Here is a 26917-nt window from a genome sequence, read left to right on the forward strand (position 1 = left end):
TCTGTTGACAGCTCAGCTGGGGTCCTGGCATTGAGTGCTTAGACCATCCCATGTGCAACAACCGTGTTTGTTGTTGTTGTTTATGCGAAGCACAAGCTGATGAGATCTGACATTGGCAGCCTTCTCATCGGTGACCGTAAGTCAGGTATAAAACACGCGTCTCATGGCTCTTGTTCTGCACTGACTCCTGGAGCCTCAGTTTGCATCTCTCAGCACTCAATTTCACTACAATGAATTCTATTCAGAAACTCAACCTCGAATTCTGGGAGGAGAATCGTGAAAAACGCTCCCTATGGCCTGTTGCATACCTACTTGGAGCAACGGACCTGGTTCCACTCCCTAGAACTCAGCAGGATGCACTCTCAAAATGTCTAGTCAATGGGCATGCAAAATATTTGCCCGACAATTCAGCCATTGTTCTTGATGCCCTTCTTGATGGCAATGGCCGAAATGATCAGGTGTCATGCTGGGTCCCTGATGATTGTTCGTCCCACTTCCGTCTCACTAGTACTGCTTACATCTGTTTCAACATTCTCAACCAGCTCTATATTTTACAGGGGATCAAGTGCTTTCCAGCAATGCCATCTGCACGCATGTTCAAAAGTATCTCAGTCATACCATGACAAACATCAAATGCACCAATCACTCTCGCAAACGCCATCAATCTATTTGAAGGCGTGACCACCCAACCTTCCACATCATCCAATGTTACTACTCAGTCTGAGCTATCATCGGTCAATAGGGCCTCAGCGAGGCTAGCCAGCAAAACTGCTGGGGCCAAGCAGGGTTTTGGTGAGTCATCAAACTCCTTTTCGTTTTTATGGACTACCTAACGCCCTTTCAGGCCTACAAGTTGAAGTGCCCCTTCATACCCTGGACCCTTCTAAACCAACAGTCCTCCATGTCTTGGACATCCTCGATGACTGGACTGCTGAACAGTTGCTGGCGAAGATCACATCTGAGATGGGCATCAACCCTGAGAACCACCAAATCGTGTATAAAACATCCAAAATGAAGGTAAAGGACAATGCTATTATAATTGACTGTGCAGAGACTCTTGCAGCTGGACTGGAAGTTCAATGCCAAATTCAATCCCGTGCTCATGAGCAAAAGCACATGAAAATATTCAATCTCGTAAGTTATACATTCTGAATACCATACGACTACTCAGTATTCAACCTGTAGTCTGCTGTTGAGAAGACTACTAGTAAGGCAAAAGGCAAAAAACCTTCCACTCGATCCGATGCTAGCCCACCTTCAAACTTGCGCAAAGAAACCTTCAAACAACTGATCAAATCCACTTGGTGCAATAGACACTCGCGACAGTGCTATCCTCACCCAAAGGCAGATTGGGAGCATCTATTTTTGTCGAACAAGGTCATGGATCTGTGGGCCAATCACCTGGTACGTCACCTTGATTTTTTTTTTACTATCATTGCCATTTGGCTTTACTCATTTTTATTATTCTATTTTCTGTTGTGCATTGTAGAGTCAAGGTACAGTGGGTGTAACATTGGAGAGGCCACCTCAACATAAAGCGTTTGATGGATGCAATGTAAAACGTCAAAAACGCTCTCGGTCTCTATCACCTCTCCGCTCCACCAAACGCCCCAAGATCTCTCAGTCCCCAGATATTGAACGATCTGGCAACACGACGCTGACAAAGCGCCCTCTGTCTATGTCCCCTCTTCACAGCTCCAAACGTCCCAAGATTACTGAGCCACTACTCATCACTGACCCGATCGCAGAGCCTGGCACTTCCAAGACCACCAAGTCTGTGCATGTCAACACATTGGCCAATGCAACTGCAGGACCCAGCTCTCTGAACCATGCCCCAAACCCAATCACGAAACCTGGGACTTTCAAGATCACCAAGCCCACGCATGTCAACCCATTGACCTCAGGACCGAGCACCCCGAAGTGTGCCCCACTTATCGACTTAACCCTATCCCCGTCACCACCCATTGCTGCATCGCCTTCGCACATCCGTTACCAACGTCAAGTCAAACGCAAGTATCATTCAGCAACAGTTGTCGACATCCCATCGTCACCATGCAGGCAGCTTTTGCACAAACGGATCAACTCCCCACCCATCACTTACCTCCTTGTACCTGACTCTGGGAGTGAGGACGACATTGGTTTTGATGTTAAACAGGGTCACACTGAGGTGGAGCCTGGTCTGGTGGAGCTCAGTAGCGATGATGAGCTTGTTGATGCCGTCGATGAAGCCTGATGGCAAAGACGCGCTTTTTCTCTGAGTCATGGCCCACCCAATCAGCCATCCTCAGTTTTACTCTGATTTTCGTTTTACCATTTGAAGTTGTATATACATTATGAAGTATCATACAACGATGAGAGCTCAAAGGTAGCCTGAATGACGAAACCAACCATGGGCTTTCGGTGGCGTTACAGAGTACACAGCAGCCATGAGTAAGTCAGTTGCACGAACTAGGGATTGTGATGCAAGTTCATTGTCTGCATACACACAGTTGCGTCGCAGCCAGGCCTTGATAGATGAGATCGCTTCCTCGATTGGGTTGAAGTCGGGAGAGTATGGGGGAAGGTACTCCAGTCGGACACCACTACAAAAGAATTAGAATAATGATAATAAAATATTTGATTACTCACTGATCCTCACACATTCGTAAGAGTCGATCTGACTTGTGAATGGCTGCATTATCCATCACAAGGACCGAGTTTCGCTGTGGGAATGGACACATTACAGCAAGAAGTCCTTCAATAAAGTCATCAAATGCCTTGGCTGTGTAAGCCCCGACTTGGATGTCACAGTGCAAGATACCTTCCAGTGACATTGCGGGGAGGATGGAATACCTAATTTGATAGTTGTTAACTTGTACTATACCCATGCAAAATCTAACTTACTTTACACCACGGATAAAAAAAGTCACAGCGATGTGCGCGCTCTCCACAAGGTGACCAACCACGCGTCCGGGTTCCTGTGTGATGACTAACTCCAGTCTCATCCACAAATACCAATTGTGCTGCTTCATAGTTCATTGCCATATATTGTCGGAAGTTTGCGCACCTATCCTCATTGCACTCAACTGCTAATTTCTGAACCTAAAGTAGAAGTTAGTGGTAATCTCATAAGCAGAAAGTAACAATATACCTTTTTGTATGTCAAACCACGGCACTTCATTTCACGAGAAATTGTATAGTCACTGGTCTGAACATTGCATTCATTGCTGAGAGCATTGTGCAGCTCAGTGTCATATCCATTCCCGGCCATCGACTTCCGGTCCCTCCGATCCCTCCGGCCTACCTCCGCTCCTTCCTTACTAACCTCGGAGCTCCCGTATTCCGCAATCCTCTCGGTACCCCTCGATGGTCACCACCCCCTCCTTTCAATTTATTACCTATGCCTCCCTAAGTACAGAGCCCCGAAGACTTCCGGACAGCTCCGACGTCCGCTAGCACACTCCCACCTCTGCTGGGCAATACACTTGCCTGCCCTGCAGAGCCCACCTTCGGGCCTATCCCTCCTTTCCATTTCTGGGTTATCGCCTGCCTTTCCGTTAACCCCGCGACCTGACTCGTCGGTAATATTCAGTCGGCTAATGTTTAACCCCGTTAGCTCCGCTCCGTTCGGCTCCGCCATTTGCGGACCCGTCTTCGCTGTAACCATATATATATCCAGCTTGTACATAGGTTACACTTCAGTAATAAAATCGACTAGAGTTACCCCCCTTCAGTTCTGGTTGCCAGTTAGTAAGTTAGGGCACGGACGTGTTACTAGGCACAGCGCTCTTGGCATAAGTCGCTGAGGCCGAAGCCCTCCACCACGGAGACTTTCCTTCGTCTTGAACCTGGTCTCTGACACTCAGCAAGCATGAGATCTGGTTTCATTTCGATCATACTGTCTAGAAACTTGGGTAGGAGTTAGGGAAATATGGCATAGCTCTAGATGTAGGTGCACTACATTGATAGCATGTATGTCAAGAGAACGAGGCCGGCCACGAGTCTCAGCAAGAGGTTCACGATGATGCCTCTCCGGGTCCTGAAGAATACGCTGGATTGTGCATCTGGGCACATTTATTGCCAATGAGATATCCCATGTGCTCATGGTCTCAGACATAGTGATGATGAGGTCCTTAGCGGAGGGCGCTAGATGCTTACCCATTGCAATAGCGGAGTAGCAGTGAACATGGTGATATTTATTATAATATTATCTATGGCAGCGGTGAACATGGTGATATTATTGTAATGTTATCTGTGACAGCGGTGAACACCATGATATTTATGGTCAAAGGTCCTACCATGTTTGGTTTCAGTGAAGCGGTGCCATTGGGAAACATTGGTTGACGCCCAATTTCTTCCTAAATTGTTATTCCGCTAAACTACCCCCATGTATGTTAAATTTTGATGTGCCGATAATTTTGCACCTTGCTGTAATGATGTGCATGGTTGCTTCGCAACCTTTCTAGTTATCTAGTGCAATTGTTAACATTGCAAAACCCCTTTACAACTCCCACGGGTAGCAAAACTGTATTGCTTATGAATTTAACAATTGCATCAGATGACCACACAGCAACTAAATGGGTGAACACGTCAGATTCAGCGTCAGTTTTCACGTAATATTAACACCGGGAGAGTGACCTGCTGTACTGCAGGTAACACCCACGTGATGCGTTGCAATGCAAGGAGGTACGGGGCACGTGTGTGTGTGACTGAATGCCAGATTCATTGTTTCCGGTTTGCCTATTGTATTCTGTTATTCAACGATTGCAAGTGCATGTATAAGTGGGGAGAGAGGGAGAGAGAAATGCCAACAAGCCGTTACGCACGTAAGTAAGGCAAGAGAGAACACAAAGGAAGAAAAAGAAGAAAAAAAGATTCTTCATCGTCATCACAATTATAGCGTTAAAGTATAAGCCTTCTCTTCTACTGCTTAAGAACCGCCTCCCTACTCTCATTCTTCGTCCTCTCACTCTCCGCATCCCCACTGGCAGGTGCGACCACTTCCTCATCCGGCGGTCCACTCGCTCCCTTCTTATAAAACAAGAAGAACAACACGGCGGTCACGGCCACCCAAGCGAACACGAACCAATACCCATCGGCGATTCCGGTATACCCAGGATGTTCACCTCTCTGTATCTTTTTCTTTTCGATGGAGGTCCGGATGGAAGTGAGGATGGCTAGACCGAGTGCTAGACCGAGTTGGAGGGAGACGTTGAATATCGCTCCTACGACACCTGCTATTCGAGGTGGGGTACTGAAGAAGGGAAATTAGTCGTGTCCGAATAGGGAGGGAGGGGGTAAGAAACAAAGAAAGCTCACTTCATAAAGACACCAATGTTAGCCTGGGTAAAGACGGTCATCGTTCCAATCGTTCCAATGATGAACGCAGGGAACATCAAAGACCAATACCTCTCTCTCGTATCCGCAAACGGTAACAAGATGGTCGCAACCAACTCCATTCCCATCCCAATCAAGATCGAATACCGAATGTCGATATATTTAGGGAACATCCCTCCCAAAACACCGATAGGCGCTGAGAACGTTCCGGTAGGTAAGAATCGAATAGCGGTAAGGATGGTATCCCAATGATATTCGGTTTGGAAGTAATCCATGAGGGAATAGAAGAGGGACGTCCACCAGAAGAAAGGCAAGTAAGCACACAGCATGAGAACGGGTATGTTTGGATATTTCCAGATTTTGGGTGGGAGGGAAGCGATCTCTTCTGGTAACCAAGCTTCGAGAGTGAAGAACCCAGCCATGGCCAAGATAGAAACGACCAAGGTCGAAATGACGTTCGCCGAACCCCATCCGTTGACCGAACCCGAAGTGACGGCGTAAATGAACAACATGACGGAAGCGGTGAAGAGGATGACGCCCGGTAAGTCGAGTTTCCTGAAAGAAGGTTTCTCACGGGGACCGGAAGGGGGGATGGATAGGATGGATATGACGGCGATGGGGACGCCTAGGATGGTGATGAAGTAGAAGATCCATTTCCAAGATACCCATTGAGTGAAGATCCCTCCTAGGACTATACCTAGTACGTTTCCCAAAGCGGAGGAACCTCCGAACATGGAGATACCAAAGTTTTGTTCATGGGGATCTGGGAACCATTCGATGATGAGGGATAAGCCGGATGGGACAGTGGCTGCTGCAGCAACACCTATTTATAGTGGAGAGGTGGAGTAAGTTACATGGGAGGAAAGTTGGAACGTGAGATTTTTGATCGTTGAGAGAGGGAATAACAAGAAAACGCACCCATGAGACCACGAAGAACGAACATCCCGACTTTATCCTTAACGAACCCGCATCCGAGGGAAAACAAACCGACGAGCGCGGATCCAACGATGAAGGTCCACTCTAAGGAAATGATCGCGAAAACGCGCGTCAGTACAACGCGTCAAAATACCTCGGTGGTAACTCAACTGGAAGAGTAAATATCAGACACTCGACCAGAAATCAACAAGAAAGCAGCGAAAGCGGCGGAATAAGCAGAGAACATCCAGGTGAGTTCGTTATCTTGCATATTAAGCGCTTTTTTAAACGCGGGTTGAGCAGGGAAGAGAGCAGAGTTTGAGAACGCATCCACAAACTCTGCGAGACAAAAGAGAGTGAGGAGAAGGTTCTTGTGCCATCGTCCTAGTTGTGGTTGGACGTAGGCAGGTTTTTCCTCTATGACGATGGAGGAACGAGAGCTCATGGTGGTGATAGTGGTGGTGGTGGTGGGTTGTCCGTCTCGCCGAGGGGATAGTTGAGCGCCGATGGGTCGAGAACGGTTATGGGAAGAGAGGGGGGGTAGGAGCTAAAGGAGATGGCGTATGCAGAAGAGGAAGACCTTTTAACTGTAAGGCTTTTTTGCAAAGCCATGGCTGGATGTTCCTTTTTTTTTTTTTCAGTGATATGCACATGCGTTTTCCGTTCCCCATCACGATGATATCGTTCAACTCAAAGAAAAAGAAGAAAAGATTACTAAGGATATAATATAAAAAATTACTCATCCTATAAGGGTCTTCCAAAGTTAGGCGGTGAAACGAGGTAAAAAAAAAAAAAGGTGTGAATTGTTGTGTTGCGTAGGCGTGCAAACGGAGCTGGATCCGTTTGTCGATTCCAAGCTCCGGCCGGGGGTTGTATCCAGTCACGGGACATTCTCGGTTTACTGTATACGGAAAAGGATAACAAAATAGCGCCGATCAAAGAGCTTTTTCTGTTGCCAAGCTATGTTGTTGAACTATCGCATTCCCGTTAAAGTCGCATCATCAAGCCAGTCGCGACTTGCCACCGTTCACTAAGTAAAACCGAGAGTATCTTAGCTTAGGGTCGAGGGAACCAAAAGAACAGTCAGTTAAGCGGGTTGGGGGGTGAATGACGAAAAAAGAAACGCTTGGCTTTTTTTCTCACGGTTATTACACATCACAGTCCGACGTTCTCGGAGTTGCTGATTGAAAGGCCTTTGTCTCATTGGCTAGGTTTTTCTCAGCACAGACCAGTCCGAACGTCAAGGAATCTTCTATCCTCCCGTTTCCGGTCCGAGGTAAATCCAGATAACTAACATGAACATCGTGGAGGGGCGGGTATGAATCATGAATCATGAAATCACCATGTATTTTGGAAATTACATACTTAAACGTCAAACGAAGGGCGCGAATGTATGTTTCCATGATGATTGTCATGAAATATATAATGCGTCGTTCGATGGGTGATGAACACCGGCCGGTGATGATATACCGACTGCGGAGCGGCTAGAGGTGTGGTGACGTCCTATAGATACACATACATAACCTACATCTCGGAATATTGTGATCATCCCCGTACGACATCGCCAAGCTAGAGGGGAACTACCACTAGTCCTGTACGCTGCGGATCACGACGACGGCTGGGTTGCAGCGCCCGCTCCAATGCACAGCTTCTAGTATTGGATCCATCCGAGCCCTCGGAAGCCATCCATGCTTACAGCTCAACTGCAGTACAAATTATGCCACAGACGACACCGTTGCATGATGTTTTGACAGATCGTTTGGGCGAATACCCTACAACGGCTCGTTAATGCTATCAATCGATTTTACGTCGCCCTCGACTTGTACGACTCCGAACCATCCGGAACTACTTGATGCATATATAACCTTCGATCAGTCCGCACTTGCACCACGGAGCTCTCCCCTTCCTCTTTGATCGAGAGTCGTCCAACTGCCACTGTCATCCCCTAAGTGAACGCCCACAACCAGTAGTCATGCATTCTATCGTCGGTTAGAATAGTACTCGGTCCAAAAAACGCGGTCTCTTTTGCTGGATCCGATCCGGGATCATTCCATGCACAACCACACCGACCGTACCAACATGGCTACTGGCGCCGCATACATACCAATCAGTGGGTCGCCCCCGCCGCGCCTCTCGCTCTCGCTCTCGATCACCGTGCCATGTAGTTGTTGTTGTACTCTATTTTGTTACCCCGCGGCCGCGTTTGTACGTGGCAGTGCGGCTAGCCCGACTAATAATTACATCTGAATGTACATGAGGGGCTCGTCAATACAAGGTAGGGTTGTCTGGTTGGTGTGGTCGGGGTGACGGGGTCCTCTGGGTTGTGATGTCTGGGTTTAAGTCTTATCTGGGTATGCGTGGGGGTGTAGTGATGTCTATGTCACTCCTCTCTCCCTACGGGGGGTTACTGGTTGGGTACTCCTGTTTCCTGTTCCCCCGTTCGGAGTCATTCTCTGTCCGTTCTTTTTGTCGATGGCCCGCGACTTCTTGATGAAGTCTGCTAGTCTAAGAATGCCTTTGGGCTTCCCCATGAGGGTCGAAAACCTGTTCTGACGGCCCCGGCCCAGTACGTGTCTATGTTTCTTAAACTGTGGGCATACCTGAAGGATGTGCTCTCTCGTCTGGTTAGCTGCTCCACATGTGCACTCTCTACTCTCTGTGTGAATACCGAACCGGTGGTAGTATTCGCCCAGGTGTGCGTGGCCGGTGCGGAACTGGACCAGCCTGCTGAAGGTTTTTCGGTCCAGCGATTTGAACCTGGTGGTGGGTTTGATCGATGGGGGGATCTGGTTTGCTGTGTGGAATCCTGATCGGATCGGGGTGGGCGTGCTTGCCCAGCGTTCCTTCCAATCTTCTTCCATCTCCTGTTTATGCAAGCTTTCTACAAAGGATAATGAGTGGTAGCGGGGTCTGTCCGGGCTGAGGCGAGCTCCCTCTTTGGCCAGCTCGTCTGCGCGTTCGTTGCCCTTGATACCACTGTGGCCGGGGCACCAGCTTATCGCGACCTTGAGGTCGTCTCTGTCGTCCAAGAGCCTGCACACTGTCTTCCTAAAGGTCCGGGTGTGCTCTTGGGCTTTTCCGGGTTTCCCTTGGAAGATGCGGCCGATCGCGCTCGTGTTGTCTGAGTAAAATACTATGTTTGACGGCTTGTGGGTGTTCAGGTCGTTTTCGATGAAGCGACGTGTCTCTTCCGCCGCTGTCCTCAGCGCCATCATTTCTGTGTCGAAGGCTTCTACGTAGCCGCCCATAGAACCATTCCTCTCGAATACTGTTTCTCCTGCTGAGTAGCCCACTACTCCAAATCCCGTGTATCTCTGCCCTTCTTCTGTGAACTTGGATCCGTCGGAGTACACGAAGAGGAAATCTGGGTTGTCCTCGTGTTCCGTCATGAATTCCAGGTGGTCGTCTGTCCATGTCTCTTTGGCGGATTCGCCTGCGACGTTCTCTGGTAGGTAAATCTGGATACGGTCTTCGATATCGAATTCCGAGATATGCCATGGGGCTTCGCTGTGTGGGCGGATCCTCTCTGTGCCGTGGATTATATGGTCCGCGATGCGAGTGATGCACGTTGAAAAGGTGTCCCTTGGGTCTATTCGATATCTTCTGTGGGGGTTGAATACCGGTAGTGGTGGTACGGTGAATGGTGTTGTTAATCTTCTCTGCCACGGGTAGAGGCGGTTGGTGACTGGGTGGTCATCTGGGAGTCGGGCCAGGTGTGTTGCCTCCATCTTTAGTCGGTATTCGGGGAGTAAGTCGATAGGTGGGATCGATGCTTCGATTTCCATTGCCTGTGTGTTGGTTGTACGAAATGCTCCTGTAATCATGCGCAAGCATCTGTTCTGTAGTATAGAAAGATGTTTAATGATCATTTTAGATTTTTTGCGCCAATATATTGGTAGACCGTAAAGTGCGATAGGCAGTATCGCTCCCAGGTAGAGGCGCTGGACATGGGTCTGGTGGAGACCTCTCTCTGAGTTGCCCAGCATACGAAGGGCTTGGGCCGCGGATGCCGCTTTGGAGGTGATCCTCTTGATGTGCTCCGTGAACTTGAGTTGCGGGTCGAACCATATGCCTAGATATCTCATCAGGCTGGATGGGTTGACTGTTTTATCGGCGTCGTTTATGTGTGAGGGGATGGTGATGGATGGGCCGGGCCCGGCGTTTCTGCCTGTTCTGGTTTGGGTGAAGTGCATGAGTTCGTTTTTAACTGGATCGGTCTTCAGGCCTCTTTCCCTGAGCCACTCGTGGACTATCTGGAAAGCGGCCTTAATGACTTCAGTGGATTCTTCTCTGGATGCCGCTGATGCTGATATGGATCCGTCGTCTACATAGAGAGTGAGGGGCATGGGGGAAATCAGGCCGTTGTTAAATTTCGTGCTTAGCTCTGTGTTCTGTGCAATCCTGGTTTGGACTCCTTCCACAGCTTTCGCCAGCGGGGACGTGAAGTATGCTGCCAGAATAGGAGAGACACATGAGCCTTGTGGGACGCCAGTGAAAATGGGCCTTAGTTGATCTCATTTTCCATCTAGGCAGATTGCCGCTTCTCTGTCCTTGAGGAAACTGAGGACCCATTTTACTGTGGGGAGCGGGATGTGGTAGGCTCTTAGCATGCTAATTAGGTGAGAGTGGGGGATATTGTCGAAAAAGCCGGTGATGTCAAAGGTGAGCATGGAGACTACCCTCTTGTGGTTCCATGCTGCCTCGATGTTGTGCACGATGGTAAGGAGGGCATCTTGGGCTGACTTGCTGGGAATTCCACCATACTGCGTGCTGGGGAATAGGCGGTGTCTTGCTGCCAAGTAAGCTAGCCTACGGGCTTGGATCCGTTCAAGAGCTTTCCCCGAGACTTCTAGTAGTTGAATCAATCGATATGATCTGGGGAGGGAGTAGTCCCTGTTTGGTTTCTGCAAGGCCACTGCGATGGATGTGCGCCATAATTTCAGGTGGTAGCCTGAGTCTGCACATAGCCTGAGGAGGTGGAATATCTCGTCCCCAAGGGTCTTCCATGCCCACTGCCAAGCACGCCCCGTAAGTCCGGAAATCCCTGGGGCATTCAGTTGAGCGGCTGTGAAAATGGCATCTCGGACTTCACGTTTCGTCACGCTGACATATTCTATGTCATCGTTGCATGGGTCTAGAGAAATTGGCGGAGAGTTGGCGAGTCTCGGGAGTTCTGGGAGGAGGTTCTCCCGTAAGGTTTGGCACTTGTCTATATGGCTAATGGCTGGCTCTAGGTTGTCACTGCGCTTTATAGGTGGCGATATATAAGTCCTGTGGCATTTGGTCCACTTCCTTATGTCCCAGAGGTTGTGTGGGTTTGCCTTTTCCATGATGTTGCGGAAGTATTCCCGTTTGGCCTTTCTGATGCGCATGAGGACCTCCCTCTTGAGGTCTTTTACGTGGCCTGCCAGGAATGTTGAGGGTCGGTGCAAATCTCTGGTCCAGTCTTTCAGCATTTCCTTGGCTTTGCGGAGTTCCCGATATGCTTTTGAAAGGTCTTCTGTCCACCATGGTTTCGCTGCTTTACTTGGCCGTCTCACTGGAACTGAGTCGTTTGCTGCTTTTTCTAGGTACCTGTGCAAGGTTTCTGTTGCTTTGTCGAGTTCTTCTGAAGTAGCTGTAATGCGGCGTTCATTGAGGAGTTCGTACACCAAATTGTCGTGGGCCGGTTTGTTGTTTTCAATGGTCACTTTCAGGGCCTCTGTAAATTTGTCCTCCGACGCATGTTTCCAGTTGAGTTTTTCCTCACACAGGTTGTCTACTTCTTCCCTGGGGGAGCCTAGCTGGAAGGAGAGGGCATGGTGGTCCGACAGACTGCCGATTTCCATATCTACGTGGTGTCCCGTTAGGACGCCTGCTCCGAGTGCTGCTGCATTGGCAAAGGTTAAGTCAATAACTGATGAGTGTCCCATGTTGTCCTCCCGGGTTGGGATGAAGGGTTCGTTACAGATGGAAAATGTTTTCCCTTCGAGCCATTCTAGGGTCTCTGTTGTGCGGTTGCACGGGGCTTCGACCTGATCATCCCAGGTTGGATGTCGCATGTTCCAGTCGCCTGTTATGACCGTTGGGACATCCACATCCAGCCTGGTGTTAACCAGTCTGTCCGCTGTGTATTCCCTGCTTTGGGGGTCGGTGAGGGGTTTCTGATTATAGATATTAATTAGTCTGATCGGCGTGTACCGCTCCTTCTCTTTTGACTTCCAAGATCATGAAGTCTAGATCTGATGCTAAGTCGTTCCTTAGTGTCAGCTCTATTTGTGCATTCTGGCAGGTGTAGGCCATGCATCTTGGTCGTTTGCCTTCAGCGATAGGTAGTTTGGGGAGGATTGCTTGCCACCCCTTTAGGGTGGCTGATGCGTATGTGCTGTTGATCTTCTCCCACCACGGTTCTTGTATGAGTAATATGTCTGGCTTTGGGTTCTTTCGTTTGGAAATGATATGCATTGCCGCTTGTGTCGCCGCATTGGACCGATTCATGTTCAAGCTGCATATCGAGAGTTGGGCTGCTATTTTGGGTGTGCACTTCATTGGGGGAGGTGAGGTGAGGGCTTGTCATTTCAATGTCCATTTTTTCCCCGCTTTCCGCGGTTGACAGGTTGGGTTGATTGGTCTGTTTGACAATTTTTGTCTTTGACCGTGTGTGGACAAGCTTAGCAGTGGATGCCCTTTGGGCTTCCGGAGACCGGTTCTGTTCTAGGATGCGGCTTACATCATCGCCCGATAGGCCAATGTCTATGCTTGCTACCTCTGATTGATTGGTTGCCTCTTCCTTCCCTTTGCCTTTGTTTCTCTTTTTGTTGCCAGCCTTCGGCTGTGCAGTTTGTGGCTGGGGGTTGCTAGGTGGCTGCGCGGTCTTCTTCGGGATGGGTTTGAGGCCCATTTTGTTTCTCCTGATCTTACATTCTTTGAAGGTGCTTACATGTGCCTCTTTGCAATTTATGCAGCGAGGTTGCACATCTGCTTGGTGGTCATCAGTGTTGTGGTCCTTTGCCCCGCACTTTAAGCACCGTGGCTGTGCGCAGTTGGCCATGCGGTGGGAGTACATGCCGCATTTGCTGCATGCGAAGACTTGAGCACGATCTTCATACGGTGTAATGGTGCATCTGTAGTTAAATAAGTACACTGTCCTGAGTTGGAAGAGTGTATCTCTGTCTTTTTTGTTAGTCAAGTCCAGTACAATGGATGCAAAATTCTTAGCGTAAATGGTGGCATCTGAGCCCAGCCATTTGGGTGGGCACCACTGCTTCAGTTCCCTGTAAGGTGGGCAATACATCATTAGCTCTTCATGGATCATGTTGATCGGGAGTGGGTCATTGCCGCAGTGGGTGGGTATTTTATTGATTTTCACGCGGTAGTGTTCCATGTCTGGTAGGGTTGAGAGAACCTCGTTGTCTGTGATGGTGGCCGCAATGTCGTTCCCGTAGTCCTGTAGGTCGGACGCCTTGCAGGTTGGGGCCGTCGTAACTGTCAGAGACCAGACTTGAGACAAAGGAATGTCTCCGTAACGGAGGGCTTTGGCCTCAGCGACTTCTGCCAAGAGCGCTGTGCCTAGTGACACATCCGTGCCCTAACTTACTGACTGGCACTTAGAACCTAGGGGGGGTAACTCTAGTTGATTTATCTGCTGGGGCGTAACCTATGTACAAGTGGTGTATATATATGGTTACAGCGGAGACGGTTCCGCAATTGGCGGAGCCGAACGGAGCGGAGCTAACGGGGTTAAGACATTAGCCGACTGAATATTACCGACGAGTCGGTTCGCGGGGTTAGCGGAAAGGCAGGCGTTAACCCAGAAACGGAAAGGAGGGATAGGCCCGAAGGTGGGCTCTGCAGGGCAGGCGAGTGTATTGCCCAGCGGAGGCAGGAGTGCGCTAGCGGACGTCGGAGCTGTCCGGAAGTCTTCAGGGCTCCGTACTTAGGGAGGTGTAGGTAATAAATTGAAATGAGGGGGTGGTGACCATCGAGGGGTACCGAGAGGTTTGCGGAATACGGGGGCTCCGAGGTTGGTGAGGGGGGAGCAGAGTTAGAACGGAGGGATCGGAGAGACCGGAAGTCGATGGCCGGGGATGGATATGACAGTAACCTTGATGTTCCCTGCTACCGAGTATCCCACTGCCATCACCCTGAGGTAGTGCGGGAGATTCTTTTTCTCTAGCATGTCATTGATCTTCTTACAGATCTCGATGCCATTTGGGCGTTGGTCTGGTTTCAGGGGAGGGTTGATGCGGGTGATTAGGCAGTGGGGGTCTGCCATCTGTTTGTGTTCCGTTCCCTGTGTGGCTGTTTCGTGGGCTTGGTCTGGCGGTTTCACTGTCTGTTTCTTTGCTGTTGCCTGTCTGGGTTGCGGTTTCGGTGGATTCTTTGCTGCTACGCTCACCCAAGACTCGGTCGGGGCCACCATTGGTTTCGCTACGGTATCCGGGTCCCTCTCTGGCAGAGGTTGGGTTTGGGCCGTGGACACCTTGGATTCTAAGGATTTCAAGCGATTGGATAGGTAAGCGTTAGTTGAAGCGAGGTTGGAGACATTAGCTTCTGCCTCCACCAGACGGCTTTCTAGGTCTTTTCCCACCATCTTCTCACCATGGCTTTTGTATGTGGCTTTGGGCAGTCCTGCGAACCAATGGGAGTATGTTGGGAGGAGTTGTTCCCACAGGCCTGCAAGGCCGACAAGTGATAGTCTCTCCGTAACCTCATTCATACTCGTGGACGCTTCTTCCAAAAGCTTCCAGTTCCTGTCGTGTTCCTCATCCTCAGGGGTCGGGTCTTCCATCCACATCTCTTCGTTCTCCGAGTCGGACCATTCTTGGTGTTCGGCTTCTGAGGAGTGTTGAGGATCTGTGGTGTGTGTGCTGTCTTCCATTGGTACAGCGTGTCGTTCCATGTCTGGGGTGCTGGGCCATGACATCGGGATGCTGGTAACATCTAGTTGATCGGAGACTGGCGCAATCGGATAAGGGTGTTCAGCGAATTTGTCGCGGAGTAGTTCCATTTCTGGGGTACTAGTCGCTGCCGCTTCGTCCCAGGGGCTACTGTTGGCTGAGCCTGTTTGTCCTCTTGCTGTAGTTTTGGTACCACGACGTGGCAATTGGTGCGGCTGGAGCGGCGTGCTCGAGTTCGTGTTGTACATATCTCGCTTCGTGCTAGACTGTCTCAAGTTAGCAGGGTTAGCTGGCTTTTGGAGCCCTGCTTTCCCTCCTGTGTCAAACTTTTCTTGATCATCCATGGTTAGGAGATCGTGCGTGGGAAGGGGAAGCGGTTTGGGGGGAATGGGGGGTGGTATTGTTGTTTTTCGATCTCACTAGACGTTTTCCCTCTCTTTTCGAGATGGTGTCACGTGACCGTGCCATGTATGTAGTTGTTTTATATGTTGCATTTATTTAATCTAACACAATTTGTGTGTCTGGCACTTTCGTCGTAAACAACTATCAATAAAGCCACCCCCTCCCCTTAATAATTAACAGGCACAGACGCCGTTTTGATATTAATGACCACGCAGCTCTACATATAATATGATGGCTCCATGGCCCATGCATGACTTTCAGAGCTTCAATCACTCCAATATTAATTATTCATCACACTGCGCGCTCTTCGAAGGCTTAGATTTAGCTTCCAGCTCTGCATGAATGATCCTCATCCAATTGCCAATCGCGTCGGACACTGGTACTGAGAAAGAAAATTATATAAGGACGGAACTCGGTCATGATGGTCGGGAAACGCCACGGGCTCCGAGTCGGGCCTTTTCTTCTGGCCTGGAACTTGCACACTGATGATGGCATGAAGGACTACGCCGAAGCAATTCGCAAACAGCGTCTTTTATGGTAAGTCACAAGTACGTCATATATGTAGTTCCGCGGCGCTTGCACAATAGTGCATTGGGCATGCACAGAATGCCCAGGCCGCCGGAAGCTTGGGCGACTCCTCGGCGCCGCCGCGCAAATAACACGTAGGGGGCTAATAGCCGCCCATTTCGTGCGTATTCGGGATCACGATGCAAAGAGGACAAGTGGACTCAAAAAGGAGCTCCACGAATCTAGCTGGGGTACAGTGACTCTATACAACATGTATATATATACGATCGAGTTCGCGGAGCCTGACGAACGCGTAGCATCCCACCCCGATTTTGGGCTCTATCGTGGATAATCAAGCGTTTAGTCGCTTGGGGGGGGCACGACATCCACACTTCACACCAAATGAGGCGTGGCACGGTTGCGTCGCCTTTCCGGGGAACTCGATCTAGTGGCTTGGTGTGATCATAATCAACTTCTGTGCATTGCAGCTGGAACGAGCACGACGATGTAATAGCGTTGAGTGACAACAGCCTTCTCAATTAATTAGTGAGCTATCTCAACTGTTTCCATTGAGGGTTTTTAACGTTCATAACAACTGGGCGAAGATGAGGCCGAAGCAAGTGATGTGTGTGTGTGTGTAGAGTCGCTGTATCAAGCAGCGAGTTCGACCTCAGCGTGGACCTGGGTAGTACTTGCTCACGACTGCTGGTGGGAGTGGGGGGGGGAGGCAGATATACATACTCACTTTTTGATGAACACTTATTTAATGGTCGAGTTTTTTTTGTCAATCCAGTTAGATCATGACCGCCGTGCAACTTCGTGTCCAACACGCCAATATCGCGGACTGAATATGATACCAAAAAAACTCTCTCCCTGCTGAATATATATATGCACGGTAAGTAGTTGATCCAATGGGTCCCCCCTCCGTCATCGTTCCGGTTCTTGCCTCCTCATCAGCTCAAACTCGAAGAGGACAAAACATGGAGAACAGGAGGCACCTAAGAGAATGGCGCAACGCCGCACTGGTCGTCTGCTAAGCCATATAGTAGCTGAGAATGCCTGCAATTTGCAAGTCCCTTCGAGTTAGCTCCGGTGATGTAAGGCCTTAACTGGGCGATGACGATGGAGAGTTGGGATCCTCCACGAGTGCTAGGTAGGTCCCGGCGTGACGAACACTTAGCGCTTACGCTCGGTCGATCAAGTTGGCCTGTGCAAACTCCGATCGGGCGGACGGATTCGGAAAAACCCGTAGAGTGAAAAACACCAATTATCCTCTGCAAGTGGCGTCGTCAACCGTCCAGGCAACGCCAACGCTAGACAGCCGAGCCATTCAGACGACCATATCGCTGCCCAATGCACCGTTGTATTCCTGCGGTGCTAAGAGCAGGTGTATATCGCAGGAGTACTGTAGTATGGTTGTACGTTGGACTTGGGCGAATACTTGGTATCTAGAAGCTCGCACGGCTTTTAACTAGTATAACCTTCTATTCTTGGGCTCGTTTCTATCTACCCCCGTATTTCGTACATCATTTTGGAGCGCCGGAGTATGGAGTTGCTTATCGCAAGCACTGAAAGGGTAAGCCTTGCTGATGCATGTTGCAGGGCCAGCCCTGCCATGATTGCGTGCACAAGACTTTTCGCTCATCTTCTTCCCACGCCCCGTTGTCCCTTTGTTGAGGCCTCATCTTATTCCCCTTTCCCCGCCCTGGTCCCAAGTGCGATGGTTCCAATAACCATCAGTCGGGTGACGAAACTGCATTGCGAGGCAGATCTACCAGCTGTGCCGCGAACACTTGTCTCTAAATGATGGCTTCAACGCTTCTGTTTCGCAGTCTTATGGTATTTCGCCCTCTGCAGTCAACGCTCGCGGAATGGCGCGTAGTGGTCCTGGCACTTTTTGAAGCCCGACACTAAGTAACCGCTGAACTAGTTAATCGCACACTCGTACATCAATTCATGTTTTTGATTCTGCATCGGAGGCGGTCCCCCCCCCTCAGCTATTCGAAAATCAGTCTTGATTAGGGAGGAGAATAGCTCCTCTTCGATGAACCACACCTCAGACATCTCGCTTATCCTGTTCCTTTTCTACGCCGTGGACGATGCTTTCGTGTGGATTATTTATGCACTCTCAATAGTACTCCTTGCCGAAATCAGCTTGCAGTTGATCATCAGACTCAGCCACCAGCTTCTTGAGCTGGTAAATGGGTATTCAAAACTACAGATGGTGAGGAGAAATTCTCCCTAATAAGGTCAAATGCCCTTCCCTAAAACACAAGGATTAATCCCATCATCCAACAATACAACATAAACTAGTTTCAGACTTCAGACGGAGTGCTGCAATTTGGCCCATCCCCAAACCCGCTGAAACAAAAATAGCCTCCCAACCTTTCCCGTACTTATGGGTAGCTCTTCTCTTTATTGAGGATTCTCCCCGAGGTCCTTCCTCGTGGTTATGGAAAATATATGACCCTCTTCGTTGATGGAATCGCCTTGTTGAACAGCACGCGGGACAATTAACGAAGATGGTAGTTTTGAACTTTGACTATGGCCTCTCAGTTTGTTCGGGGGGAAGGGCCGAGTTCTCCGACTATTGAATGCTTCTGATGTTGTATTTCGTAGCGAATTACTTCGAATAGCGGAATAAATGCAGGTACAGCTGCACAATCCCCTTCTCCCTCTTCTATTTGCCACGCCGGACTTTGGCTTCTCTGCTCCGCGACCCACGGAGCAGACTTTAATGGATCCAGTTACTTTTAAAAAGCCCCATTGCATGACATAATGCTCTGCTCCCCTCTGAACAGAACCTCTGCCGTCCGCTGTCATGGACTCGATCTCGACGGCAGATCAATGTGATGGAACGCGACGAGTTTGTAGCCATCAGCTGAAAAATATCGGCGGCTTGACTTCAACATCTGGGGAATGTCTTACTACCTCTCCCACTGTTTACAAAAGTTACTCTTCGCAATCATACACCAGAATAGTTGGACACAGAGTCGCCAGCACTAGCTATATTAGTTCTTGAACTTCGTGTTTGTCCAACAGATAAGCAATGAAGTTTCCGGCGGTTAGAAGCCCCCGTGCAACTCTTTGCAAAGTAACCCCCAAAGGCAACGGGTTGCCATTGATATTGGTATGAAGGAATTAGCCAAACTGGCCCTTAGTATCGTCCCGGGTCCGAACTGGAGTATTCTTTCGAATCGTCCGCAGTGTGCCTACAGCGAATTCACCGGTGGAGTTGATGCCCCTTTTCAATAGCCAGGAATCTAGTAGGCTGGTTGGTGGCGACTGCCAGCTAGGGATTAATGAACACGGCTGAGCAATGCCCCGTGAAGTCAGGGTAACCAGCCCTCTCCGATTAAACTGCATGAGGATGTATATAACACCAAGCGACTCTTCGTAGCTGTCCTGAACCGAGAACTTCCACCCCTTACTCCCAGGCGATCTCTATCTCGCCAGCTACCGAGATGGGTATGTCCCTTCGCGAAAATCTCTTTGGAGGCCTCCTTTCCGGGCTTGTGCTCAACGCTGTGTACGTGCCACCAGTGGAATTAATGATATCTTTGCTCTTCTATCACCTTGCATTCATTTCGGGTGATTTCCTCCCTTAGTCTCCTCGGTGTAATCACCATTCAGGCCTTCCTCTATTACCAAAAGTATCCCAGAGACCATGTCATTTTAAAATTTGCGGTGGGGTTTTTATGGTGAGCTAATCAAATGATTTACACAACGGATGGTGCACGGTCGGGTGACTGTGCATTCCATTTACAGGTTCGTACAGACGTTTCAGGTGTGAGTCAAAGGCCTCATCGGGGTATGCCTTTCGATGATCTGTCCCATCTCTAGGGTAGCCACGGTGTTTTCGGTGTATCAGGAATCCATCACTCACTTCGGCATTCTGTCGCAATATTCAGTATGGTAAGCCAGCGCCACTCCCAAAACTCAATACAGTACTTATGACTTTCATTCTACGATAGGACTGGTACAATTTACCAGATCCTCACAGTAAGGGTCATGAGTCTACTCTAGTCTGGCGTGTACTCACGTATCCACCATAATCCACTCCAGGTCGTTTGTTCAACTGTCGTCCAATCCTACTTCGTCTTTCGGCTCTATCGATGTAAGTTGTCTCAATGATCCCTTATTCTCGTCCAGTATCTTGAGGGCGCGTGCTAGTTAGTGGAACGATCTGGCTACCAATGCTGCTTGTACGTTGTCGGCCGTCTGTCTTACAATGTTCATTAATGCTTGTGATCATTATTGACAGGTTCTGTTGACTCTGGGGCAAGTTGGTGAGTGAAACGAACGATCGTGTATTTGGAATGCCTGATGTGTACATATCCCAGGGACCGGACTTGGTATGATGGTGCATGAATTGTGGAATTAACTTCCTTCTAAATGCTCCTGCACTATTTGTAGCAATCTGTCTTAGAGTGCAAGTTGTTCCTCAAATTAGCGACTTCTACCATGGGTCATATGTTCTAATCATCCTGCCTGACAGAAATATCACTCGCGGCGGCGAAAGCATCGTCCATTCCATGCGCCCTCTTATGGTCTCTTGGTTAACACTAGAGGCACGTCTCTCTGTGCATCGGCTAAAAGAAACCCTCACTTACATTCGTGCACAGGCAGCGGCCGACCTCGTGATTGCCCTCTCCGTGTCATACTCCCTCCAGACGCGCCGCACGGGAGTTCTGCAGTAAGTAATTGATTTGTCGCTTGTTTGAGGAAGCAATTCCTGAACAGATGACTCCCCCCCCCCCACTGAAGGACGGATACGGTGTTACGAAAGTTAACAATATACGCTATCAACACCGGCTTGCTGACTAGGTACGGTTTTTGGGACTCTTCGGCGAAATAGGATGAGCCAACCCCCTATATTTGTGACTCAGCATTCTAGCGTTGGTCGTCATGTTTGTTGTATGGCCAATCCATCTTTTTTGCTGTACAAACAGCCTGACAGCCTTTCTTTGAGCAGTTCGCACTCTGCGGCCTCCACTTCGTCCACATGATATTCATACTGGTGGGTAATATTTCCATTCGGAACGGACATCTGACCTCACAATGGACTGTTCGTCCTAGCCGCTCGGAGGAGTTTATACTGCATCCCTTCTGGCAAAGTATGTATCGCAACACCATCACCTAAGTGAAATCCCTGGCTGGTAAACTGATGGACACTTTTCTCTTCCACTTTATCTCAGTCTACATTCGCGCTCGAGACTCTGGAAAGAACTTCATCATCAAGGAGAAAATGACTTTCCAATACACTTGTCCCACCTTTCTCCCAAGGCGAGAGAAATGTATCGCAAGGGAGATCACAGTTGACCCTGATTACAATCAGGGAACTTCTCCCGAATCTAGTAGAAGGTACCCACATCAGTCGCGTCTAAAGAAATTACCAAGACAATCAATCCAGCGTGAAATATACGCGCACCTTTGGGGGAAGACGAGACAGGTGTATCGAAGTACCATGCTCTTCAACAGTGCGAAGTCGCCTCTGCAACGTTGAACGTGAGTGTAGACTGAAGACACGCAAGAGGGGAATTGTTCATGAGTCACATAAGGTTCGGGTGCAATTAGTTCGTTCAGGCTCCTTACTTGGACAATAACGAAGCAGTGTAAACTCCTCCAAGTGGCTGTCGCACGAATTGGTACCAGTTGTATCAACTCAGTTTATGGCGCGGAACATGACGCACCAGTAGGAAAATGAGATTCACAAAGTGCAATCCGTAAAACGTGTACTAGTAGACAAAGAAGGTTAGATATAGTGGGGCGTCAAAGAGGAACTCACAGTGAACATGACCGCCATCGCCATCACGCTAAAATAAGGAACACATTGCTCAGCTCTTCATCTGTTAATTGATCAAAGGGATTTTACGTAGTTAGCATCCCAGTGTTGATGGCATAGATCATCAAAACCCGAATTATGGAATCAGTCCTTTCTCGCCAAGAATCAAATTTGATTCAGTGATCTCGCATCCATTTCGCAAGTGGCAAGGTTTGATCATACTCACGATCGAAACCCCGTACAGCTCTTCCGAAGGAAATAACACATTGAAAATGCAATGATAACGTCGGAGCCGGCCTAAAAATTGTTAGCCTCAGTCCGTACATGGCACACATGAAGGGCTGGTTGGGGTAAGTTCACGCCAAATTTGACATGAGCACCTACCTCTATCGTGAGCCAGGCAATCAGAAATGGCTTTAGGATAGGGATCAGATTATAAATCCCATGGTTGATGTTCCTGCCCAATAACGCGAAATAGGAGCTCAATAGGGAACAACTTACGCAGAGGAAGCTGGCGTACATATGGATGCAAATCACTAGAATGGCGGTGCGCACAAAATAAGAGGGGAATATCACTTGTTGCTCAATTAAATTGAGTGACAAGCGTTCATACCCAGCCCCATCGCTACTCCGAGAAACACCCAAGTCAATGTTGGTGCTTGAGGACGAAAGAGCTTCACTTACCCAATTGCGCCAAGGTCATAATAGTCTAGAGGTTCAGTGATCAGCACCGGCATCAGTGAGATCAGCCCACGGTAATATGTACCAACAGCAGCGGCACCCATTCCGATTGACCCACTGGAGTAAGTTCCGGCTAATATCGGTGCAGACTCATGGGAATGGAATTGAAGCACCACTTACATTTACGCAGCCGATGAATGAAGTAGAACTGGACAGTGACAGAGGATATAGTCTGTGGCTGAGATGAGATGCCGGGTCCTGGTGAATGGGCGACACGAGTGTAGCCGCCTGAAAGAAATTGCTACTCTACCGTAACCAGTGGATACATGGTATGATACCTGTGGTGATGATCATTTGAACTCAGGCTGCTCCGCAACTCAGGGACTCACCATTTGGTATCTTCAAGCAGATAACCAAACTTCATGATTCCGGCGTCGTACACTACGTAGGCCACAGTCACTCTACAGCCAAAAAGTGAATGAAGAATATATCAGCTGTTCCTGACCTGGCTCACACTTGGAATGCCTGTACGAGCCTAGGATCCAACATTCGCAAGCGTGTACATAAGCAACGCGGTGGACCCCAATACTGACATATGCCTACCATAAGAACCCCACAGAGGATCGAGCAACAGGACTGTCTTTAGGATATGTGCAATAGTAGAGCCAGGCCTGAACAGTGACGACACCGAAAACGCTGTTGAAGGTCACGAAAGTGAAATAAGCCATCCGCGAAGGCCCAGCAATTGGGGGTTATATGTGGAACAACACTTGGAATAGACCCAACGACGCGGCAGGGATCCCACTCACATCGCGCTAAGCACTAGTCCGACCAGAAAACCTCCATACAGATTCTCGAATTTTGACATGCCCATTCTAAGGGCAACAGATCGAGGCCGGGTGTAGGAGGGGGAGAATGAGAAGTCCAAATTTTGAAATCACCTTATATGCTATTCATTTTTGGGTGGGCAAGTCGAAGCTATGAATTGAGCGCGACCGGGCTCTGTACAGCCGGGTGGAGACAAAATCCCACGCATATGATTTCATTGATGTGTCGGGGGGCGTCTCAGCTGATGGGAGGAAGGATGGTAAAATGAATCCGCTGGAACGGAGGACGTTGACCAGATATCATAATCGCGCACCCACCCAGGAGCATTTCGTGTCAGCAAGACTTGTTGAATAGGTGTGGTCCGCATAATTCTGCTTGACCGGTATTCTGCTTGACCGGTTTGATCCTAGTAAGCACCATGAGACAAGAAGAGGATGCTTTGCATTCTGCAACCTGCTTCTCATACCCGGTTCATAGATGATCAATTATCTCGGATTATGGGTATGCATCATTGAAAGGGTTTGGCACGAATGATCCCTAAGGTATGAAGTATCGCCGACGACACAGAAAGGGGACGTTCTGAATTAGACCTGTGACATGCAGTTCATCAAAGAGCAGCTATTCATCTTCCTATCAAAATTGATGCCCGGGCGGCCGAGGGGATTTTGCCAACCCCAATGCATGTGCTGCTCGCAATTTTACGGATTTAGAGACCTGAATCCATAAAGGAGCGCATGATTTACGGTTCAGTCGTTCAGGTCAAACTTCGATAGGTGCGGGCCACCATCAACTATTCCGCGAGCCAGTGAACCACAGAAGCGTTAAGGCATAATATTTTACAGTAGACCGAGAGTTGCGAAACAGAAAAGGCATCATTTAAGCAGTGGAGTGTGTGCGGTATAGGCGGTCTGCCCCGCAATCCAGTTGCGCTACTTGGATTAACGGTCTATCGCACTCAGGCCACGGAAACAGGAAAGCATAGAAATAAGGCAAATCAGAGAAGGTGAGCAAAGTCTGTTGACAGTCACAGCACTAGGAGGAATCTTCCCCATGGACAACGCTGTATAGGATGGGAAGGGCCCAAACACGTCCATTGGATTTTGCGCGGCTCTACAGAAACAGAAGCCTACTCCATGTAAGGCTCGTCGGGCAATTTGACGCAATGACGCGAGTTTTTGAATGTTTAAGGTTCAGCTTATTTGCGCACAGCAACAAACCGAACCGAAAACCCCCGACATGCCAAAAATGAGAACAGCATGGTGAATGGTGAGGCAAGGACGCATCGGTCAATTTGGATCGATACCCAACATACAACCGCAAATGCGGTCCCGACCTCTGATGCCATGGGGCTCGTAAGGTTGTCCAGCACTTCTGTATGGGCTGGAAATCAAAGCGATATTATCCAAGATGAGGGGAGAAACTTGAGTTAGCATCCGCAGAAAATGCAATCAAAGAGAACAACCGATCCATCAGATGGCGTCCAGCTGGCACCGCTTACAGACTTGTACCCTCCTCCCCGAGCACGGCGACGGTTTGAGCTTCACACCTAGTGCCGCACACTAGAGGTTAGTTTCTGCTTGTTAGGATATTAATATCCATGGATCCGCTGAGTACGGGTCCAGACACCAAAACTGTCTTAGAAAGAATAGGTGTGGAGATGCCAGTCCCTCTGCATGATTGGTTATGTAGCTTCGGGCAAAAGAAGTAGATTATCCGAGCCAAAAAGAAACTCAAAAATTCGGTATTTCCTGATGATCTGGATGAACGGTGTGCGTCAAACTGTTGTTTGGCAGTGTTGAGGGCTGGTAGAGGTAGATAGAAGCAACAGGGCGATGGTTATGATGTTAGTTAGACCAAAGCAGCAGAGGACTGAGATTTGAGGCCGGTGGCTCGCGCTAAAAATCTGTCATGTGACCTGTATTCATGCATATCCCGACATTTTTGGGAAGATGAGCCTCAAATGTACCTTCAATGTGCTTCGTTTGCACGATTTTTGGTATTGTCGTAGATTAATTCTCTGTCTGTATTTTGGCCAAACGGATTCTCTAAATTGTTTGTCAATAAAAAGTTATTCTTGATACATTAAATCGCTTTTCAACATATTGCACTATAACTCAAGAAGTTTCGCACATGAACACTCCAAACTCCTAAGGAGCATCCAGATAACGTTGATCCATCTCTTAGCTTATTTTATATATTATTATAGCCGCATATTGGATAGGGATTGGGCTCACACCCATATAGGTTTCGGAGCCGCAGAATGTACCTTTACTCTTTTCCAAATGGCTTCAAACTTGGCACGATTACTGTGTGGATGTAGAAGTACGTTTTCGCCAGAGGGATTTCCATAATTCTTCCTGATGCATGAAAGAAGCGCGTACATTTTCAATGTCCCATGCACATATATGAAACTGCTTCAAAATGGGTTTATATCCTACATGCGTATTTTAATATTATTATGGGACTATAATTATGGCTATATTCAATATGTGTTGTGTGGTCAAGAGGAATGGTTTTCAGATGAGGACGGTGGCCATCCATTGTTGCACGTGACTGGAACCCGGCAAGCCTCAGCACTGTACATGAGGATCATCCTTACATGGTATGGGTGTCTGGGTGGTGTCTTCGGGTGACTGGGATCCGAGGGAGTTGTGTCGTCAGGGGGAGTTGTCGGGGTAGGTTATGATAGGGTGAGCGACTCCGCCTTGTTCTCCCATCATTGCCAGAGATGGCCTTGACAAACGTGCGGCACGACTCCTGCATTCGGGTTATGGAGACGTCCAGTTTCGTTTGGTCTTCTCTTTCATCTAGTTGTGGGACACCCAGCTCAATTAATTGAAGCTTTCCAAGAAAATTCAGCATGTGGCAGCAACTGTTAATGCCTCTGGACATCACCTCAAGTGCCTCATCTACCACAGAATCCAGGAACTCCTTCCTACTCGTACCAACTTCGGTATCGGTCTGTCCTTCGTTGAGATAATCAGCCCATGCACGTGCTAGCGCTGCTCCTGTTTTATTTTCGAAGATGGATTTCTTGAGAAGTGCACCGGCCTTTGTGAACAGCACGCGCAATAAAATAAAGACCATCTGCGGCCTCATAAACGACAGAGACGACCTAAAACTCGCCATCAGCTGGTGCCCCGGCCATTGTGGTAATGAACGGGCCGATGAGCTAGCCAAAGAGGGCGCCCGTAAACCCACTGATCGCCCCCACTACCACTCACTCTCCTATGTAGAAAGCCTACATAAACGCGAATTGCTAGAGGCGTGGAGAGAACAATGGACTTGCACACCCAACCCACCCAAATCTGGATTCTACCCAGCAAACCACATCCCCCCTCGATCAAACCCACCACCAGGTTTAAATCCCTGGACCGAAAAACTTTCAGCAGGATCACACAGTTCCGCACCGGCCACGCTCACATCGGGGAATACTACCACCGATTCGGCATCCAAGCGGAGAGCAAGGAGTGCACTTGCGGCGCATACATGCAGACCAGAGAACACGTCCTACAGGTATGCCCAAAATTTAAGAGATTCAGACACATACTGGGTCGCGGACGTCAGTCTAGGTTCGATATCCTCATGAGCAAGCCAAAAGGCA

At 48.9% G+C, this 26917-nt stretch overlaps 5 protein-coding genes across 5 annotated transcripts; 2 read left to right on the forward strand and 3 right to left on the reverse strand.

The window, feature by feature from the left end:
* Nucleotides 1-230: 230 nt before the first annotated feature.
* Nucleotides 231-2233, forward strand: EI90DRAFT_3124343 (uncharacterized protein; the record flags this gene model as incomplete). The annotated part of the gene is made up of 6 exons (XM_039063703.1): nucleotides 231-483; nucleotides 543-611; nucleotides 676-792; nucleotides 845-1134; nucleotides 1186-1404; nucleotides 1490-2233. 6 exons carry the CDS (start codon nucleotides 231-233, stop codon nucleotides 2231-2233), a joined length of 1692 nt encoding a protein of 563 aa, XP_038915396.1.
* Nucleotides 2234-4682: 2449 nt separating this feature from the next.
* EI90DRAFT_2972997 (major facilitator superfamily domain-containing protein) lies at nucleotides 4683-6676 on the reverse strand (the record flags this gene model as incomplete). The annotated part of the gene is made up of 4 exons (XM_039055764.1): nucleotides 4683-5233; nucleotides 5299-6139; nucleotides 6235-6336; nucleotides 6403-6676. The coding sequence occupies 4 exons, from the start codon at nucleotides 6674-6676 to the stop codon at nucleotides 4903-4905; spliced, it is 1548 nt and encodes a 515-aa protein (XP_038915397.1). The 3' UTR covers nucleotides 4683-4902.
* Nucleotides 6677-14475: 7799 nt separating this feature from the next.
* On the reverse strand, nucleotides 14476-15091 carry EI90DRAFT_3060211 (uncharacterized protein; the record flags this gene model as incomplete). The annotated part of the gene is made up of 1 exon (XM_039060476.1): nucleotides 14476-15091. A coding segment is annotated over one exon (616 nt), but the record flags the coding sequence as incomplete, so codon positions are not given.
* Nucleotides 15092-19483: 4392 nt separating this feature from the next.
* On the forward strand, nucleotides 19484-21493 carry EI90DRAFT_3289783 (uncharacterized protein; the record flags this gene model as incomplete). The annotated part of the gene is made up of 17 exons (XM_039067188.1): nucleotides 19484-19548; nucleotides 19628-19720; nucleotides 19788-19808; nucleotides 19863-19934; nucleotides 19994-20021; nucleotides 20085-20136; nucleotides 20193-20224; nucleotides 20284-20308; nucleotides 20363-20374; nucleotides 20436-20451; nucleotides 20518-20590; nucleotides 20645-20715; nucleotides 20787-20846; nucleotides 20909-20936; nucleotides 20995-21039; nucleotides 21099-21136; nucleotides 21218-21493. 17 exons carry the CDS (start codon nucleotides 19484-19486, stop codon nucleotides 21339-21341), a joined length of 855 nt encoding a protein of 284 aa, XP_038915399.1. The 3' UTR covers nucleotides 21342-21493.
* EI90DRAFT_3060221 (uncharacterized protein) lies at nucleotides 21288-23385 on the reverse strand. Its single transcript, XM_039060477.1, has 17 exons — nucleotides 23295-23385; nucleotides 23089-23181; nucleotides 23000-23020; nucleotides 22875-22946; nucleotides 22796-22823; nucleotides 22666-22717; nucleotides 22571-22602; nucleotides 22489-22513; nucleotides 22418-22429; nucleotides 22325-22340; nucleotides 22189-22261; nucleotides 22031-22101; nucleotides 21895-21954; nucleotides 21808-21835; nucleotides 21713-21757; nucleotides 21615-21652; nucleotides 21288-21538 (listed from the first exon to the last, which is right to left on the reverse strand). The coding sequence occupies exons 1-17, from the start codon at nucleotides 23357-23359 to the stop codon at nucleotides 21424-21426; spliced, it is 846 nt and encodes a 281-aa protein (XP_038915400.1). The 5' UTR covers nucleotides 23360-23385; the 3' UTR covers nucleotides 21288-21423.
* Nucleotides 23386-26917: the final 3532 nt, after the last annotated feature.

The sequence above is a fragment of the Cantharellus anzutake genome, assembly GCF_015039405.1.
Source record: "Cantharellus anzutake strain C23 chromosome Unknown EI90scaffold_27, whole genome shotgun sequence".
NCBI classification, from domain to species: Eukaryota; Fungi; Basidiomycota; class Agaricomycetes; order Cantharellales; family Hydnaceae; genus Cantharellus; species Cantharellus anzutake.

What these genes read in the sequence shown, in the direction of transcription:
- EI90DRAFT_3060221 (XM_039060477.1), bottom strand. Translation starts at nt 23,359, where the DNA reads ATGGGCATGTCAAAATTCGAGAATCTGTATGGAGGTTTTCTGGTCGGA. An exon ending in CATTCATCGGCTGCGTAAAT is followed by an intron (nt 22,603 to 22,665) that starts GTAAGTGGTGCT and finishes AACTTACTCCAG; the next exon opens with TGGGTCAATCGGAATGGGTG. An exon ending in TTGCCTGGCTCACGATAGAG is followed by an intron (nt 22,102 to 22,188) that starts GTAGGTGCTCAT and finishes AACAATTTTTAG; the next exon opens with GCCGGCTCCGACGTTATCAT.